This window comes from Trichoplusia ni, chromosome 7 (assembly GCF_003590095.1).
Source record: "Trichoplusia ni isolate ovarian cell line Hi5 chromosome 7, tn1, whole genome shotgun sequence".
Taxonomy (NCBI): domain Eukaryota; kingdom Metazoa; phylum Arthropoda; class Insecta; order Lepidoptera; family Noctuidae; genus Trichoplusia; species Trichoplusia ni.
Window position 1 is genome coordinate 13,579,506 of NC_039484.1, and position 19,201 is coordinate 13,598,706.

At 36.0% G+C, this 19,201-nt stretch overlaps 2 protein-coding genes across 9 annotated transcripts in view; one reads left to right on the forward strand and one right to left on the reverse strand.

The window, feature by feature from the left end:
• The first annotated feature begins 63 nt into the window (after positions 1-63).
• On the forward strand, positions 64-6,480 carry LOC113495687. Its single transcript, XM_026874557.1, has one exon. The coding sequence runs from the start codon at positions 90-92 to the stop codon at positions 1,065-1,067; it is 978 nt and encodes a 325-aa protein (XP_026730358.1). The 5' UTR covers positions 64-89; the 3' UTR covers positions 1,068-6,480.
• Positions 6,481-12,757: 6,277 nt separating this feature from the next.
• Positions 12,758-19,201, reverse strand: part of LOC113495638 (activated Cdc42 kinase-like) — a 44,976-nt gene continuing 38,532 nt past the window's right edge. For all 8 annotated transcript variants that reach the window (XM_026874471.1, XM_026874475.1, XM_026874473.1 and 5 more), the window contains 6 exons: positions 15,964-16,019; positions 15,358-15,530; positions 15,024-15,066; positions 14,398-14,908; positions 14,145-14,263; positions 12,758-13,435 (listed from right to left, as the gene is read on the reverse strand). In XM_026874471.1, the coding sequence (XP_026730272.1) occupies positions 13,238-13,435; positions 14,145-14,263; positions 14,398-14,908; positions 15,024-15,066; positions 15,358-15,530; positions 15,964-16,019 (1,100 nt within the window). In that variant the 3' untranslated portion in view covers positions 12,758-13,237. The remainder of the gene's footprint in view (positions 13,436-14,144; positions 14,264-14,397; positions 14,909-15,023; positions 15,067-15,357; positions 15,531-15,963; positions 16,020-19,201) is intronic.

The window sequence follows — 19,201 nt, forward strand, 5'->3', positions numbered from 1 at the left end:
TGAAGCCACCACTCCCACGAGGACACTGGGGTCCGATTCTTCCTCTCTTCAAGCTAAATAGCACCACCTATCCGCAGCTGGTCCAACGCATGGAAGATATACTGCGGCGGCTGCTAGTTACTGAAAGATACGATTCTGTCAGTAATTTTTTGTCGTTATATAGGATGTATATGAAGTCACAGAAACCACTTCGAGAAGTCTTTGACGATTACATACCAAGGACACGGCCATTTAGACACACTTGCGTTGGGCTGGGTCTCGAATTGCTAAGGCGCTATTCATGCCTAGAATCTCGATTCCCAGGGGTAAGAAAATCAATGGCGTTATTGTCCTGCGAAGAATCTATCAAAGAACTGCAAGCTTACGTTTCTTTGACCCAGGGGCCTCACCATCTGCTTGCCCCTGATAAGGAGCATGTACTTGTAGGTCTTCCAATATCACTAGATGGTAGGCGTGGACTGATGATCGCGGACCCTGGCTACCACATTGGCAGAATTATCACTGTCATGGTTGACGGCAACGATCCTCACACTGGCTGGTTTAACCAGACTAACGAGCCAGACTCGATTAAAGATTACTGTTATGCGTTCAGTGAAGTCAACAATGAATACGTTATATGGCACGAGCGGGTTGAGCGCGAGACGGAGACAAAGAAGCAGGTGGCGCTCATTTATGCGACCAGGCAGTACTGCGACGGAATTCAGATCACAGAAAAGCGAAACTTAGTGTATAGGTTAAGGAGCTTTGTGTCACGCGACTACACCGGTAGGGTGACCGCTGGCATAGGGTTTATTATAAAAGCTAATTTGAACGATTTAGGTTTTTCGTTGTTCTATCAGATAAATAGAAGACGTCGTAAATTTAAGCTTAGGTTTAAGGATTTCGAGGACATTAGCAACCTCGACGAAACTACTTTAAATCATATTTATCTTTGTAATGGACAGATGCAGCTCCCTAAAGGTAAACTCCTCTCCCTTATTCAACAGTTGAGCAAAGTGGTGGCAGACCAGGCTTTCACAGCTCAGTGCTTAGACATTAATTCACACATCTGCCAGTTGTGTATTTGACAGTGTCAACAAGATTAAGCTAAGAGGCAAAGTGAGTCCGCTCATGAGGCTCTTTAAGAGGCACGTCCGACGACGGTACAGGAAATCGCTTAAAATATCTTTGTGTTTGTTGTTTATTTATATTTTCATTTCGCATTATGCACAAACCTTTTATGGTTAATTTTGTTTTGTACTTTCAAAGTTATTCATTCCGCACGGTGAAATAATTTTTAGTTTTTTGAAACTGAAGACCAACACTTGGTTATTAGATTTTATTAGCCGCCAAGCTAATGGGCATTCCTGGGGTGCGCTCCAGAAAGCCTCATGGCTTGGTTGCTGAAGCATCTAACGACTCATGTCTACTTGTATGTGAGGTAAAGGATAACAACGTTTTCAGTTTCAAAAAACCATAATTCACTGTGCAGAAATAATGATTTTATAAATTCTTTAAACGATGGTCCAAATGTGAGGCTTTAGATACACTTGCCCATTTTTCTCAACTTTTTGGGATTTCTGCTAATTTTAAAGATCGATAGGACCATCTGTACTATTGTTTACTTACCAACATAGATATTTAAACGATTCCTGTACATTGTATTCGGCGTGACTTAAAGAAACTCAAGAGTATTAGTACCCCAGTGTTAATTCCATTTTTATGTCTATACTCTGTTTAGGGAAGAAATGGGAAGAGAACAAAATTCAAAATCCAAAAAAAAAATCGCAACACTCAGCAGCAGATAAAGTTATTATTAGACTACCTTCCCAAAAAAAGAAAAATAGTTTCAGTATTCTTTTTATTTATCATCTATCTCTGTTACAATTGGTGATGCCAGGATCTAATGAGACCTACGCAAAATCTCAAGGTATACTCACAACATACGTCAACCGAAAAGATCTCCTCTTTTTGGACAATTTGTTATCAAGTTCAGTCTTGATACCCAGTTCCAGTTAAGATGATATTAAACAGGATAGTACATACTTGAACCATTGAGCTGTTCTTATAAGTCCGCTTCAATCGACCTGTTTTCTTCCCCGAACAAAAGTATGGAGATGTTTATTTATGTTAGGAAAAATATACTAAATTGGATTAGCATAGCGAAGCAGGGGCGGATTATTTGGCAACATTTCACACATTTGCATGTTGTTTTCCTCAAAACTGGAAACGTTAATGCCCAAAGATACGCGTCCGACAATTCAAAAATACATTATCTAACTACGTAACGTAGTGAAAGTCATTAGTATTTTTTTAAGACTTGATTTTTTGATTCGTGCAACACATAATCTGCTACTTCACTGTAGAGGTTATATTTCCGTTCGGATTAACACTAGGGTACTGACTTTGCTTTTTAGCTGAGTAACAGAACAATTGCATATCAAGGAACTAAAGTTGTTACCATCCTGAATATAGGTCGAAGGACTCATTTGATAATGGGTGCTGAAAGTTTGATGTAGAGCCGGAGGTATTAAACTAGACCAGGACTCGACCCCGCTCTGTAGGAGTAGGCAGGGCTGCAGTATAAGATTAGAAATGGGTGGTCGGTAATTGTTCTGCTATTTGTACCCACCGATTTTATACCACCTACAAAATATACGGTATAGAATTCAGGTGACGGTACATAAATTCACGGATTATGACAGTAGGGATAACAAGGATATTGAGATAGAATTTTGCTAATCGTTAGCACTTAATATAGCAATTAGATCTTTGCTTGATGAAATAAGGCCTAGGAAGATACTTGTGGAAGCAATATTTAACAACAAAATAAGACTTCCAAGTACCTACAACTACACGTTCAATGATTATGATGTAGTTGGACATTCGGGATGTCAATGTGTCCGGGTGCTACTAACGTGATCTAGGTCGCGCGGCGCGTCCCACTGCCAAACGCACACAAGCGCGTGACCCACCGGCACGCACACAAACACCCATCGTGCGGACACGTCGGCCTCGTCAAGGAACTAGGCCGAAAAACTCGCGCATGCGCCGTCGACGACATTCAGATAATGCTTCACTAATTAGTCAAGCATTATCTTGGCAATGTTGGCATTGCGCTTGCCTCTAAACATGATATCAAAAAATAAAGAGCCGCTCATCTGGCTCCGAAAAGCACAATACCACAGCATTTTTATATTTTAAACAGTTCTAATAAAATAAAACAAATACATTTTAGATGACACAAAATTCTTAAATATGTTGATTTCGTTTATTGTAACTGTTTCTGAACATTGAAGATTTTATTCTAATACGGTAAAAAAATATCATTTGGCAACGAATCAATAGAATGATATTGGCTTTCCTATAATGAGCGAGACATAAAAACGTCAACATAAAGATTGGACAAGGGCGCGCGACAATTAGGTACATAATTCCGAATTATGTAAATAGCGTACTGTCGTACAGCGATTAGCAGCCCTTCCAGCCAAGTGACAATTCTACAATTGTTAACGTCAATAGAAAACCAAGTAACTTTTCGAAACGAAATGTCATTTCCATACATGGACGGTAACGATTGTAGAAATGTCATTTGACTGGAATGGCTGCTGACACCAAAACGATCACTGTTAGCGCCACACTCGTTTTAATGACTGATTATAATAAACAATTATGATAAAAGATTTACACACGAATGGCAGATTTTGAATTAAATAGATTTGTCTGAGTGGAGTAAGCCAAGTCTGCACCAGCTTGCCAAATATTTTATTTAAAAAGGGAGAAAAGTTTACCAAAAACACAATAACTTAAATATTTCTTGTATAATTGAGATGTTGGTTATAAAATGTATAGAACTTAAGGGTTAATGCATGCAATTTTAGTACACGCGTACACAAGTAGGTGACGCGTTTTCGTTGCGAAAATATATGTTATTGCCATAAGTTGTAAATGTTGCTTTACCAATAGTAAATAATTATGTTGTAGGAAAGACATTTCTGTAAACTGAAATCTGTCTTAATATTATATACGAAGCAGATGTTTGCGTATATCAATGTTTTTGTCATAATAATAAATAAACCTACATTTCTATATAATAAGGTTTATAACCGATGTGTCATTCTATTAAATGACTTTGTGTAATGCATTTAATGTTTAAATATAATTTAATGATTGTCCGAAAACGGAAAAATGAAAAATAATATAAAATCAATAAAAAAAACATGTATGTTTTGCTTGTGGGTTCAATGTTGCTGTATTATAATGATTGCTTATATGATAACAAGAAGGATGGTTTAAGTAACTTGCGATCTGTCACCTGTCACAACACCTTTCGATAAATGATTTCGTCGTACTGGTGTGTAAAGGAAGGTGCTCTGAAAAGTATCTTAAAGATTGGAAAATTGTACTTAAAACAATAGGTGTGATGAAAAATAAAAAAAAAACCATTGAGTACAACTTAATGAACAAAAACATGTAGTCGATGTTTAGGTTTAAGAAAGTAGACATATTAATCAGTATTAGAATGATTGAAATACAAAATCTCGAGTTTAAAAAAAAACCTATATAAATTACAGGACTTTCAAAGTGAATTGATATCGAATTTAGTATGTAAGATATATATTACAGGAAAATATATACTTGACGTGTATTTAATACCACCTATCTAGTCATAAGGATCAATGTTTTGAAAAGTACCTACTAATTTCTTTAATCACTAAACTTCAAATTAATAGGTACCTACTTACCTTCTATTTCAATGCGTTTGAATAGCAAACAGCAGAAGAAGAAAAACAATACCTAAGTAATATTCATGTAATAGATGTTTAAGAATAAACTCTGAATGTCGTGTTTTAAATGTTTTATGATAGCCATATATATTGGCATTAGTAGGTACAGTTCTTTTCAGAAAGTGGAAAGACGTGAGATGGAATAGAGTGCCAACAAAGATCAAAAATGTTTATGGGCTAAAAACAAATGCCAAGTGAATTGTGCGTATGGCGTATGTATTGTTAATATCTCAATGTTTCAAGAGCTCATTAGGAACTAAAATGTAAAAGCGAAGGACTAGGGTATTTAAATCTCTGGAATGACTGTTTAGATATTAAGAACATGTAATCGATAGCTTTAAGGTTTCATTCTGAATGTCTTAGGCTTAGGGAATGGCGTAACCAGGCTGAAGCGATTTTAATATGTTGTAACGATTTTTCCTAAACAACTGTTTTCAAAATTCTTAAAAGTGAAACACATGAAGTTGCGGTTCAGTAATCGGAAAGCAGTTTCCAACTATGTTTTAAGTACATGGACTCTATAAATATGTATTTGTCAAAATTACAAGTGGAAATAAGTTCTCCAGTGAGAAAAATATCCCATGTTACATATAATTCTTCAGACTGACAACAATTCTTAAAGAAACTCTTCTCAAAAAACTATTTCTTAAATATAGTATACTTAATATTCGCTGCATTCGCTAAGAACAGGTTAAGAGTATTTTGAATAAAACAATAAATTAACATCACTGATCAAAAAGGACTGATTGCCAACGAAATTATTAGCTCTAGATTTTTTTAACTCTATACACTTTCGTAAGACTTTGAGAAAAAAGACTATTTTACTATCACCGAATTGTTGTTACCGCATTTACTTACTAAAGAAATAAAGTCTGAGAAACACAACAAACACCATTTACAAAAAGGTTCCAACACAAAAGCTCTTTTACCAGCTTTTCTTTAAGATTTGAGCATTGAAAGGTAAATGGTGTTTTTACTGAGCAAAATAAAGGCAATTTGACTTTCTTGCTCATCTTGGTTTTTACATCGTGAAAGACTGAATTTGAAACCTGCTCATGACTATTACTTACCTACTTAGACTCGGTAAAGCACTTAACTTGTTCTACGCGAAATTCTGGACTTGGTTACGCCTATTTACAGTAGGCTAGTGATTAACTATACTAAACGGAATTGGATAGCAGTATAGGCTAAGACCTAAAGATTACCTATCTTCCTATAATACCTAAAATATGGTCTAATATAGCCTAGGTAATTGTATGATAAAAATGCTGGGTTTTTTTGTAAACAGATATTTTTTAAAGATTTGTCTTTGCTATCAATATTTTTAAAATGGATAGAGATACATTAATTTTACACAAACACATATACTGGTCTTTCGTTGGTTTGCTTAAGAAGACTATATTTGTGAAAAAGTATATTGAAAACATATCTGACTTAACCAAAAATATCTGTAGCTGTCGTTTATATTCTGGACCAAAATCTTGTCCATAAATGGAAAAGGAACAGAATATTTGCGTTGAGTAAAATTATTGTATCTCCAACTGATTTCTATCATATATTTTTTAGGTTTTTATTACTTTACAAAATTGACTGTATGTATGTACTATGTATGATATAAGTACTCTCTTATTGTATACACAAAGATGCAGGCCTCTAATGTTAATCACAATTCTACTGTAATATTTATTCCAAATAAAAAATACCAAAAAAAGTATTCATATTGTTTTCATTTACCTAAAAAACAGAACCACTGAAATGCTTATTTTAATTGAATACAGAACTTCAATGTTGCAGCAATAATTGATGGATTTTGAAGCAGAAATTGTTCAATTTTCTTGACATTTTAAATACAGGACCTACATCCTTTTCAATACAAAGAGTTTTAGGACATTAGTGCTCGCAGAAATTAAAAATTTTCATGAATGTTATTAATGAACCCTAATATAAATTACATTATTATCTTTAGTCATGTAATTTTTCTCCCAAAAATACTTTTTTACATTAACAAATATTATAATTTTTCGTTCACAAATAGATGAGGTATTAACAAATTTAAAGGAAGCAAGGGCGACTTTCAACGCAATGGAGAAATCATCCCAGACAGAAAGAAAATATCTGAAGATGAGTAAGTACCACTACTGTATTATGAAATAGGTAAGTACACTAATTCTGTATTCGTTGCCAAGTAAATATATTATGTACCGACATCCAATCAGTTACTAACCAAAATGTTACGATCCGACAAGATTATTAATATAAATATTTTAGGAGACTGGCGCCGTGTCGGTCGCTATCCTACTCGGGAATAATTAGAACAATATCTTATCGGAATATTTAATTACCTGCCTATAATGATATGCCAATCAATCAATATCAGAAGATATGTCAGATGCCCTCGGGAAACAATAGTTAACCAAATATATTAATGAGGACACCCATCTTTTGTTCATATTCTGGATACCGCTGATTTTTCCGTAGCCATTGTTTTATCCACAAAGAGAGTCTACATGGAGACAATGGATCTTTTCGAGGCGGGAGTTGTCTCTTGATGAAATTAGAATTGCAAGACCAGTAATTCTCTTTCGTAAGAATATATAAGTATATTCCCCGTAACCCAAGATCCTTACATTACATTCTTTTGTCGCGGGTGATTTCTTAAACATTCAAGTCACATGCGTGGATTGAACCCCAGTCCGGTCTTGCAGTGGGTTTGGCTTGGGGACCTCCGCAACTCGGCTGACCAACAGTCAAAATTTGATACAAAATCGACCGTCTGCCCAGTTCGATGCAAGTAGGTACATACTTTCAAACATCATTCTTTATAACAGCGCAACGAAATTGGAGAAGGCGCCAACACTTTCTACGCTCTCATTCTATTCGATCACCATCGGTTAGTTTTGTTTGTTTTTATTAGCAACAGCTTTCCATGTTACGACACTGAGACCACGGCTTACATCATTTATGAATACGTTACTATGTTTCCACGGTGTCATAAAGATGTAAGTACCCGTCCAAGTAATTTCTTGTTGATAAATCCAATCTTAGTATCTGTAATAGCATGATCTTCATGAACTTTTCTTCTTGAAAAGCGTATAGAAGTAGGTTACAAATTACTTATTTGCGAAGGAAACTCGAGAGTAAAGTACTTTAATTTGGGAAATGTAGAAGATCATGATTAAGGACTCCGGTTGGGTCCGAAACTAGTCGGGCTACCCCGATAAATACGCGTGAGTAAACCGTTACGTCATTTAATAAATATATCACCAATCTTGTATATATATGAATAATAGTAAGCAGGCAATACTTAGTTCGATTTTTCTTTGGAGTCTTTGTAAAGCATTTCCATCATAGTTCTTTTGAATGAACTGCACGAGACTCATTTAGGGACCTATGGCACAATACCTGAAGATAGGATGTACCTAAACATGGAAGTAGATGTATCTCAGACTGTCTCGGCTATTTCAAAATTCAGCAAAAGGTAGAGATTTAAAGACAGCTAAAAGTTTACCTTCGTTTCATTTTAGATTGAGGGAGGCAGTCGGCAAAATGCAAGTAGGCTCGTTGTTAAAAATAAAAGGCTCTAAGTATAAGCGCGATTATAAACGAACCCACTTAAATGGATTGGGTTGGGTGGGGGATTTTCAGCGGTGACCCAGATATTTTAAGCTACCGTTTTGGTATGCAAGTGCCAAAAAGTCAACATTTTAGTTAAAATAAAATAATAAAATTGTAACAGTAAACTTTTTAGAAAAAAAATCCACGTGAAGTAAATTGAATGTAAGTAAGTAGGTCGATAATCAAAACAGTTACTTGGGTACATTTGCGGCAATTCTCCTTTTTCTTGAACTCAAAAACTGAATAATTTATGTACGATTTTATTATAATGATTCATACCACAAGACTTGGGAATTTAGGACCATCGATATATTTAAAATTATGTTTGCCGTCAACAATGGTTACGAAGTAAATTGTCTATTTGTCTTTCATCATCTTAGCAGTACCAACCAGTTGTTACAACTCTACTCCAAAAGCAGTTCGTCTATATTGTCATACTAAGAAGGTACACACTCTGCCTACTTTGTTTTAGGGGAAAATTCCCGACGCCCTTCTAGAATTTCATGATAAGACTTCTTCTTCTTTTGAGGATTCTTATTCTTCTGTTCAGACCAAGGACTGTTGAATTGAATTGAATTCACTGTTGAATCAGCACGTGGAGAATTCCTTTGGGTACCGACCTACGTATGTTTAATACTTTATTTATAAACTAGCTGTTGCCCGCGACTTCGTCCGCGTGGTAAGAAGATAGTTAGCTCGAAGATGAATATTTTTCCCGGTTTTTGACACATTTTCCATTGTATTTTCGCTCTTATTAGTTGCAGAGTGATGTAATATAGCCTAAAACCTTCCTCGATGAATGATCTATTGAAGAACACAAAATGATTTTTTCAATTTGAACCAGTGGATTAGCGCGTTCAAGCAAACAAACAAACAAACTCTTCGGCTTTATAATATTACTATAGATTATAATATCGTGTTTTATGTTTGATAGAATGTAAAAAAGTTCTTGAGTAGGAATGTGCAAAAGCTAATCGCTTGATTACGATTCTATGCGTAAAGTACTTAGTTCTTACCTCTCTGGTTGTGGCGAAGCGCTCTTATAAAACCTAAGGTAATTTACAAATAAAATTAGTATGTAGACGATGGAAACATGGTCGGACAAGGCAATGGAAGTATAAAAGTAAGTGGGTAAGTACTAAATAGAGAAATACATGATAAAAGATCGTGCCCTACTTAACGATCGTATTGTTACATGCACAGAAACTCAACCTTAACTCCGAGTAGGCAGGGGAGGGTGGCGAGGGGTGCTTAGGCCTACGATCCACTTCAAGTGACCCAGTTCCACCGCCTCGTATGATCCAAATTAGTGACCCCGACTTATTTCGAACGTGCCACGAAACTTTGATAGCTTTTATGTGTTATATATAACTTTCTATGTATCAGAATATGTACTTATGTCGTGCCTTTTGTCCAAGAGTTTCGATTGTATATGGCTTTCTTGGTCGTTCTGTATTTGTAATTGTTCATGTTTCGGGATAATAATCAATGCTCCCTTATTAACACAAATGTATTAGCATTTTGCTTAACTATTTACGTACTTAGTTTGTAGCTTGCCGAGATTATAATAATTCCAAAATTTGACGAAAAAGGGAAAAATTACCTTTGTCCTATAGGAATTCTGGTTAAAAATTCTAGATACATGTCATGGAATATTAAATAGTGGAATTTCACGAGGATAAAAATAGTGTGTTTTAATTGACGAAACATAAAAAACATTAGACGTAGGAGAACATAAAGCTCGTTATATTAAATAGATGCAATTCAAATTCTAAAAATACCCACAGCAGATTGTTGATTAAGTCTATTGTGTTTGCAGTGTTATTCTTTACAAGTAGTGCGGTTTATAAGACTGATTACCGGCTGGCAGCTAAGTAGAAATTATAGGCATGGCAGTTATTCATGTAGCTACGTATAGATTTTTACTAGTTGTTGGTATTTTTTTTATGGTAAGTGGAGAACCTTTTATCTCAGGCTCCGATATCTGACCGTCCGTCACCACACTGTGACTCTTCAACCGTGACATCTAGACAATGGAAAGATTCACATATAATGATGAATTAAATACTGCTATATCAAAAACCTAATCAAAATAGAAAATTTGAGGGGATAGATACAAGTTTGTTTTATTTGCCTATTTGTAAGGAGCCTGTTTTTACTCTAATATAGACGCGTATAGATTCTCTAATTATCTTCTGTGCAATGGGTTACGAAAATCAATTTTAATTTTCTTTAAACATAACTAAGAAACATTTCATTTGTTGACATATTATAAACAATAAATATCAAACCCGATGATCCTAGGATAAAAGCCATAATTCAATCAATTTGATTAAATGTATTTAAATTGGACATTTCTAAAGCTTTATTAACATTACTTACAATTAAAAACCTTTCCAAAACACTTCTTAATGTCCTAAAGGCCTACCTATACTAGAAAGGTAGGTACAGCTCAGTAGCGTACCAGAAACTGGGTCAAAAGTAATCTGCCATCGGATGAATCTCCCGACTGCGTTACCGCTTGCCGCCTCGGGAATAAAGTTATTAATGTCGCCTCGCGCTGGGTCCGACCTATATTTTATAATGGAACAAAGGAAAACTCTTTTGCGCTGCTTTCTGTTTTAGATGGCTTATAACTATCTTTGTAGGACAATTTTATTTTGTTTTATCATACAACTCGTTACGGAATATCTAGGTCTTTATTTTTAATGCTGTTATTTTCTTTTGTGTGCGCAAACTAAATGGGTAATTTATCTCAGTGTAGGTAATAGTTACTGGATTAAAAACTATTGCTTATAATACGGCATTCAATGTAGATGATTAAAATAAGTACGTTTCCCCACTTTTTAGGATCATGTTGATTTACTTTAATGTTTCATTATGTTTGGTTACTTAAAGGTTGCACTAGTATGGAGAAAGGGGCCACAGGACAAACAACCCGGACCATTTTTTTGAAAGATTGAGGCATCAGTCCCATTCTTCCCCTTTCATTGCCTATTATAACTGCAGGGCTCCTTTTTCCGCATGTATGCTCCAAGTCAGCCAGTTGTGCGTCGGGTGACTTTGGGAGGCGGTCAGTCCAGCCATCCTTACTTGCTTCAGAAGCGCAGAAATCTCGTTGGGAAGTTGGCAGGCTTCTGTGATGAAGCTCGGTGTACCGAAGATCCCCACCCGATAGTTTCCCAAACCCGTGCTTTCCAGGAGCACGTGATTCTTCAAGTTGCAGACATCCCCTACATAGTGGAGTCTCTGTAACATTGATGGTGAAAAAAGTGTTTGTTAAGTGAAATGTGCCCGGCCAGCGAGCCCACCGCTATTCGTAAATCGATATTGTTTCGCCTATTGACACCGCGAGACAGCTTTGGCGAGCAGATGGATACCGCTTACCTTGACTGTTGCAGTCGATCATATTGGCAGAGCGATAGTTATGATTGTTAGTGGTCTGTCGCCTTAAGCATGATCTATACTGATATGCAGGGGACGGGCAGATATGGCCGGGGTCAAAGATCCCTCCTCTTCCTAGCCAGCTGAATAGCTGCTTCGTTCCTCAGGGATCCGTTGTGGCTCTTTATCTATTGGAGAGTCACAGCGTGGCCTCGAAATGCGCTCGAAAGCTAGAAGCTAATGCAGCGTCCAAGGTTTTAAGGACTAACATGCTATCAGATAAAAATAAATAATTGTATCTTGGTCCTAGACTCCTCTCCTTTCTATAACTTTGGCCGTTTCAGTGATAGGTGATAACTACGCACTCGCATAGGAAGTTCGAGTTGTCTGCACCCAAGGATATTTATATATCGATGTTCAGGTCCATTGAGAATACTCCTGCGCTTGTACTTTTGTCCGTTGTTAAGCCAACTGTGTAGACTGCAGTAGCCTAAATATTTATTGACAGTTAAGCATATGGTTCGTGCAGAATCATCAGAAGAACTTTAGCTGAAAGAATATCTGTTTATCTTATTTGTAAAATAGTATAATTTAAGGCTGAGTTCCCATAAAGTTAATATTATGACTCTACTGTGTTTTAGGAAACACAAAAACAAACAATATATACTTGATTTGTTAACTGCTGGAGATTTATTATTATTATTGCTATTGAATTTTGATTCGTCTACTTTTTAGCCAACCGGATTACTATACCGGAGACCGTGGAATATATTCCTACTCAGATATAATAATATTATTATGTAAGTGTGATGAGCACGATCTTGTTTTTATGATACGAGTGCTATGAATTTTAGTATGTTCATTTGTCTCGTACTCATACTATAAGCTCTGTTTTTTTAAAGGTTTTGGAAAAACGCGTTGATAAAGTTGTGAAAAGGCGTTGATAAAGGCGTTGTATAAAGTTGTGAAAATACAGTAAAACAAAGTTATTTCCTTAAGAGTTTATTTAGAATATTTTAGCACAATGCTCAAATATGATCGAAGATCTTATACTAATACTGCATTAGGTCCTTGGACCATTACAATAAATTAGTTGAACATGAATTACATGTTTCAAGAGAAAAATGGCTTAACCTACACTCGGTATTACCGATATTTTGACATAAATATTAATTAAAATTTAAAAGAACGCCCTGAATAGGTAGAATCATCTTCAAGCCTATCTGTCAGACAGGTACATCTTCAGAGTAAATGAGTTACATAGTTATAGGCCTACATTCTATTATAAGTTGACACATGATAATATAATATTAAATTGACATTCATATTAGCGCAGAAAACGACAAAAACTTATGTTAAACTTTGCTCTTGGCAAGACTTAGTTCGATAAAAATTCAAGAAATTCATTAAAATAGGTTTGCAATAGTACAGATGTTTAATTCTTGCTCATCATCTCGAAGTCTGGAATGGATTTAGGTGAGACTGGGGTCCTGCACGTGAATAGCTGTGATGGATGTGATTACATCGTTGTTGTACTGGTCAAGAGTGTCCATGCACTCTTGGAAGGTGGCTTTGTCACCGACAGCATGCTTGACGCGGGCCACCTTGATGGCGCTGTGGACGTCCCAGTCAGAGACGTTCAGTGCCTCCAGGCAATCTTCAGCAGTAGCCTGAAAAGAAAAACATGCGATATTTAAATATCGTACAAATAAGACCTTGAGTCAAATGTGTGCATGTTTACAGCGTTGACTATGAATGACGATTTGATTAAAAATGTTTAAATATGAATAAGATGATTTTATAACGTTATACATTTACTTGTATTGCTTCAAAAGTTGATGACTAAACGAATGAAATGAATGGGTTGATAAAGCGCGTCTCTCTTAGGTACTTGAATTTATTATGACTAAGAAGAGCGTTTTAAAAAAATCCATCTATAACTTTTCATCGTCACCTTCATCAGTGGGCGTTAGAAATCAATTTAGTGTATTTTATTACGTAAACGTTCAGAATACAACAGGCTATGCCACTGTAGGATACTTCAAAAATCGATAGCAATTCTATAGATATTATTTGAAAAACAACTTTAACGAATTATAAACGAACATAAATTTACTTCATCAAATATCATCGTTAGTATTAACAGAAAAAAAATAATCAGAATATCGAGCTTTAACACTCTTTGATTAAATATATTTTGGATGTATCAGTTCTACTGATACAGCAATGTTCAAGTATTATTTCACTTTAAATTAAACAAAAAAAGTGAAGAGGCCAAAATGGGCATTGTGGGATTTGAATCAAAACACGATATAGTGTTAGGCAGACTCCGGCCTCCGCCTCGTAGTGTAAATGCATGATGTGATGACAACTAAATACCTCGTTCTTCAGGACTTTGCACATGATGCGGACTTCATCAGACTCTAACCCACTCTGCCTGCCGCAGGGGCGGTAGTTGAGCTCCAGCAGATCTTCGACCGAGACTTGGTCATCTGTAACTGTAAAATCAACTCTTTAGTACAAATAGTGTTTAGATATAATATGAAGAAAGAAAAACAGGTAACAAGCTAAGCAGGAATGTGAAATACAATCTACATTTTAAAAAGCTATAAAAAAAAAATAGTTAATATACCCGAACTAAAAGGAATGATCTCATCACTATCTTCGAATATAATAGCCACCGGTGGGCGGGCTTTGGTTGTAGCGAAAAACTCCTCAGCAGACATAGGCGGTTTGTCGTCCTTTTCTATTTGGTCATCACCCACGAAAGGATTGGTATTGGCCAACGCGGGCGGAGTGCCGGTCTCGTCCACAGACACACGAGCCACCACCTGGGGCAGGTTTTGGGCCGACATAACAGCCAAAACATACGGTACGTGCACGACCGTAGGACCGACGAAAGCATCTTCAGGGTGGCGGGTTACCTCACCCGTCATGAGTGTTGGTTGATTGACGCTGGATGTAACATCTTGGTCGTCAGCCTGAGTGTTCTGGTAGATAATGGGCTGGATGACGTGCACGCCAGTCAGCTCGGTCTGCGTTGTTTTAGCCTCGGACGGCAGCTTCAGCGGGTACTTGCGGATGTGGCGCGGCTTGTCAACCAGTTTCGGCTTGTTGGTACGAGGCGGCAGAGGCAGCACGTTCTGTCATATCATAAAGTCCACATCTGATATCTTAAAGGTTTTTTTTGTCAAAATCTTCTGTTTCGTCAAACAAAACAGAACAGAAGACATCACAAAAATAAAGTGACAAACTTACGCATGCGTAGGTTTCGACGTCAATAGGCTCCTCGGAGGATGTCCTGAAATTTTAATCATAGAAATTAGAAATAAGTGTGTGAAACAAAATAAAAAATCTTAGTGGACTTTAAGTTTTAAGACGAAACATGTAACTTTGATTTTGTTTGCAGTATGTTTTGCATTTTGTTAAGATATGAAGGAAGGTGATCGACTTCGCTGGATCTACGGTCTGACATACACCGTCGACTGTCTTGTGTATAACAATCATAATTATTATATTACTTTTATTACGGGTTTATCAGGGTTGCAAATAGTATCAGTGGTTTTTTTTTTTAAAAGTTTGAATGACTTACGTTGGCTGAGCGGTGAATGCCACGGTCGGGGAGCGTGGCTGCTTGGTCGAAGTGCCCGGCTTCAGGATGCTCTTTTCGACGGAAGCATGACTGTATGCCATCATGGAGGTCGACGGAGTCGGCTCCTCAATCAAACTAGTGTAAGCTAGCTTGCTCTCCTCCGTTATGGTGGACTAGAAAGTAAATGAGCAAAACATCTTTATGATATGAAAACAAACGCCGTAAGACGTGTAATGATGCAATGAACGAATTAAATTTCTAGATCAGTGACCTCAGTAGCTTTGTTGGTAAATACTGGCATGTATAGCCATGAGTCGAAGGTTCGAGTCGTGAAATTATTTATCTGTAGGTATTATTTGTATACAACTTATTCTTAAAAGGTAAATTTAAAAGCGCAAAAGCATACCTAAATTCAGACAATCGTTGTAAAGATTGAAGATTTGGAGCTGCTTTAATGTATTTACTTTACCTGATGCGTTTTAGGATTTTGCAGAGACTAACTTTATATTTAAAAGAAGGCAATTTATCGCTCTCTCACCACATACACTATAAACATTGCACAATTAAAATGATATGAACTTTTATTATATTAGACTGCTCGCTTACCTGCAGGTCTGGCACACTTTTGGCTTCCTCGCTGAAGTTGCGTCTTTCCTGCCTCCCTAAAAAACGGGTCAAAATAGATTAGAATTGCGACCAAACGATGATTTTAAGAAGAAGTCAGATGGACGTTCGGAACTTAGGTGAAAAAAACCATATCCGAAGTGCTTAAAGTGTATTATTGAATTGCGTTAAGAATAGTCGTTCACTAAATTAACAAAAGATATTCAACTAAAAGTTAAACCGACAGTAATAACCAAGAATGTTAGACGAAAATATTAAGTTTACGATTTGACAGAAGCAGTATTTATTAGACGTGACTCGGAATTTCTATATATATATATAAACTGGACACGTACATGAGGTAATATTGCAGAAATTTGAACGACCAAAGAACGACCAATAACAAGTCCTGAGAGCTACCAAACGTAACCAACAGTTATGGAAGAAGACAACTTACCTATGCTCACGGTAGTAGTGCAAAAAGCAGTTTTGCAAATCTTACCACAGACATGCTCAAAATACTACTAATCAAGTGATAAGTTTTCTAAAAAGATATAAGCTCTATTCGTCTAAGGGCCGATTTCTCTATCATCAGTTAACTTCTATCTGAGGAATAAATATGGCCGTTTGACATATTTTCTATACAAAAGCTGTCAAAACGTCAAACATATTCGTCAGATAAAAGTTATCTGGCGATTGAAAAATCGGCTCTAAGACCATTCATACAGGAGGCAACGCTAGAGTCCGATACCCGAACACTTCAGCTTCCAACAACGCACGTCCTACGAAGCTCTACAAATTTATAAAACGGCAGTCGCTTGGAGCCGAAAGTCGTCAGTCTTGGAGACCAGCGTATTTTCAAGTACAAACGGTCCTAATACTTTTTTGGTGTAAGCTTTGCTAATGACCGAACGCCCTAATGTCATGATCCACAGCAAATAAATGATTGAAATGAAAACACATAAAATTATAATCCTAAATAAAAATAAATAAATGCAACTAAAAAACGAACAAGAGGCAGTTGGCAAAAAACTTTATGTATGAAAATCAACCGAATGATTCATCATAGAAGTCAGAATTTCATTTTTAAATTTTATAAAACTCCCTTTGAGCCGTATCTGATATGTTTTTTATACAAGTATATAAGAACGAAGTATGTATTATTAAAAGTAGATTTGAAACGAAGCTTTAAAGATTTCGACACTTGTGAAGGCCAATGAAACAAGCTGAATCTTGTCGGTTTTTTATTACAAAGCTCCTACGATCGACTTTTGGCTCTATAATCAAATGAATCCTATAATCAAACGCAGTGCCTAATATTGACACCAAATTAAAAAAAATATATGCAACGATCTATACCGATCCGACGCGATGCCACGATGTCACGTTTTGATTTAAACACATCAGGATATATGAAACCAAATTAAAGTTCGTAAAAATATACGAAGGGACCTGCAAGAAAAATTACCGAAGGGAGAGAAAGAAAGAAATGTAAATACCTTTACATTTTATTAATATCGTACCATTTTTTTTTCTTCGCCGGTATTGTATGATGCATGAAGTACTAATTATGATTTTGATGAACTGGACTATGGCTCTAAACACAGTGTACGGATACACGAAATGTAGCATTTATATGATCTACTGACTGTCGAGACGTTCATGCCACTGATGTATGGTAATACTCACCGCCGAAGCTAAATATATCTCGGAAAATTTTTAACCAATTACATGACTTAGTTCGATTGCGGCGGTATTCTATGTGTAAAAAAAAATATTAATGAGTATCAACATCACAAAAAATAGATTAAATCAAAAGCACAGAAACAATCAAACCAAGGTAAATATCCTGTATGAGGCAGTCACTTTGTAGATCGATTGATTGAAACCAATACTTACCTACCTCTTGTAAATTGCAAGATTCTTCATTACTATTATTACATGTGAATGATAGCCAATGTGAATATTAAAACAAGTACCTATTTACAAAAATGTTTCATTTTCGTACCCAGGAATCGAACGATTAAACACACCTATTTCACGCCAACAAATAACATCAAATAGAACATAATCAAACTCTTATGTCACACAACAAATTCGCTGTTAAATATACCTCAGACTCGGTCTGTCCTAGTGCCTGGCCTACAACATGTGTCAAGTATAGTCCTTTTTATTAAAATCTATAAACACCCGTATTCACAAACATTATATATTATTAGCTTGAAATTATTTATATTAACGAATAAAAAAAACTATGAACAAATTTAATTTTAATTTTAATTTAATTTAAGTGGTACAACGGTTTACTCAGCTCTAGTTGGATTCGAAACTACTCGGGCGATTCCGATAAATGCGCTTTATAAAATCCTATCATTTAGGTATACAGTTCGTGATTGCACGGATAGCCAAGTGGTTGAGGGCACGGCACCACACCAAACCCACTGTGCGCGACGTGTCGCGGGATCGGTCCCCGCGTGGGACAAGCTTTTGATGTTCCACGAACGCTTGCTCTGATCTAATGGTTATGTTGCGACACAAGGATTAAATTGCTTACAGCGGGAGTCGTTTTTTTTTTAAATTAATACCTAAAATTTATAATTCGTATATCGAAAGTGTCGATTTTATTTCAGTTACAATGGGAATGCCGACAATTCTTATTTTAGTGTTCGTCTTTTAGGTTAATGTATAATAATGGGTACGTATCTTTTAATTTGTCCCGAAAATATTAATTGGTAAAAATACGCGTGACGTCAGAATTGTGTATAAATTTTGCGATTACGTTGACTTCAAAAGATTACTCTTAAACTTTAAAGCAGTTTATCGTTGTCAATTTTATTTTTCCAGAAAAAGGAAAAATTCTTGTCTAATATTTTTCAATCATCGAACTGAGGACCTAAATATTTTTTTCCTACGTTTTTATCATTCACTTGTCTTTTTTGTTTGTTTGTCGTTCCGGTTGGATTTTTGCAACTCAATTTTGTTACACTTTCCGATAAGCTAGCAGGCTTAAATTTTAGGTTGGGTAGGTTTAAACCCGATGACAATGCAATTTGCAACTATAAAAATGGCAATACCAATTTTATTTATTTATTAGTTAAGGAAAAAACTACTACACACTAAATACACACCATAGTAGACAGTTATAAAAATTACAAGTGTGCAACTCACTACGTTTTCTACAGTTTATATTTAAAATACATATTACGAATAATGGTACGTTCACGAATTCAAGTTTCTTAAT

Coding starts and splice junctions, on each gene's coding strand:
- LOC113495687 (XM_026874557.1), top strand. CDS start 90: ATGGAAGATATACTGCGGCGGCTGCTAGTTACTGAAAGATACGATTCT.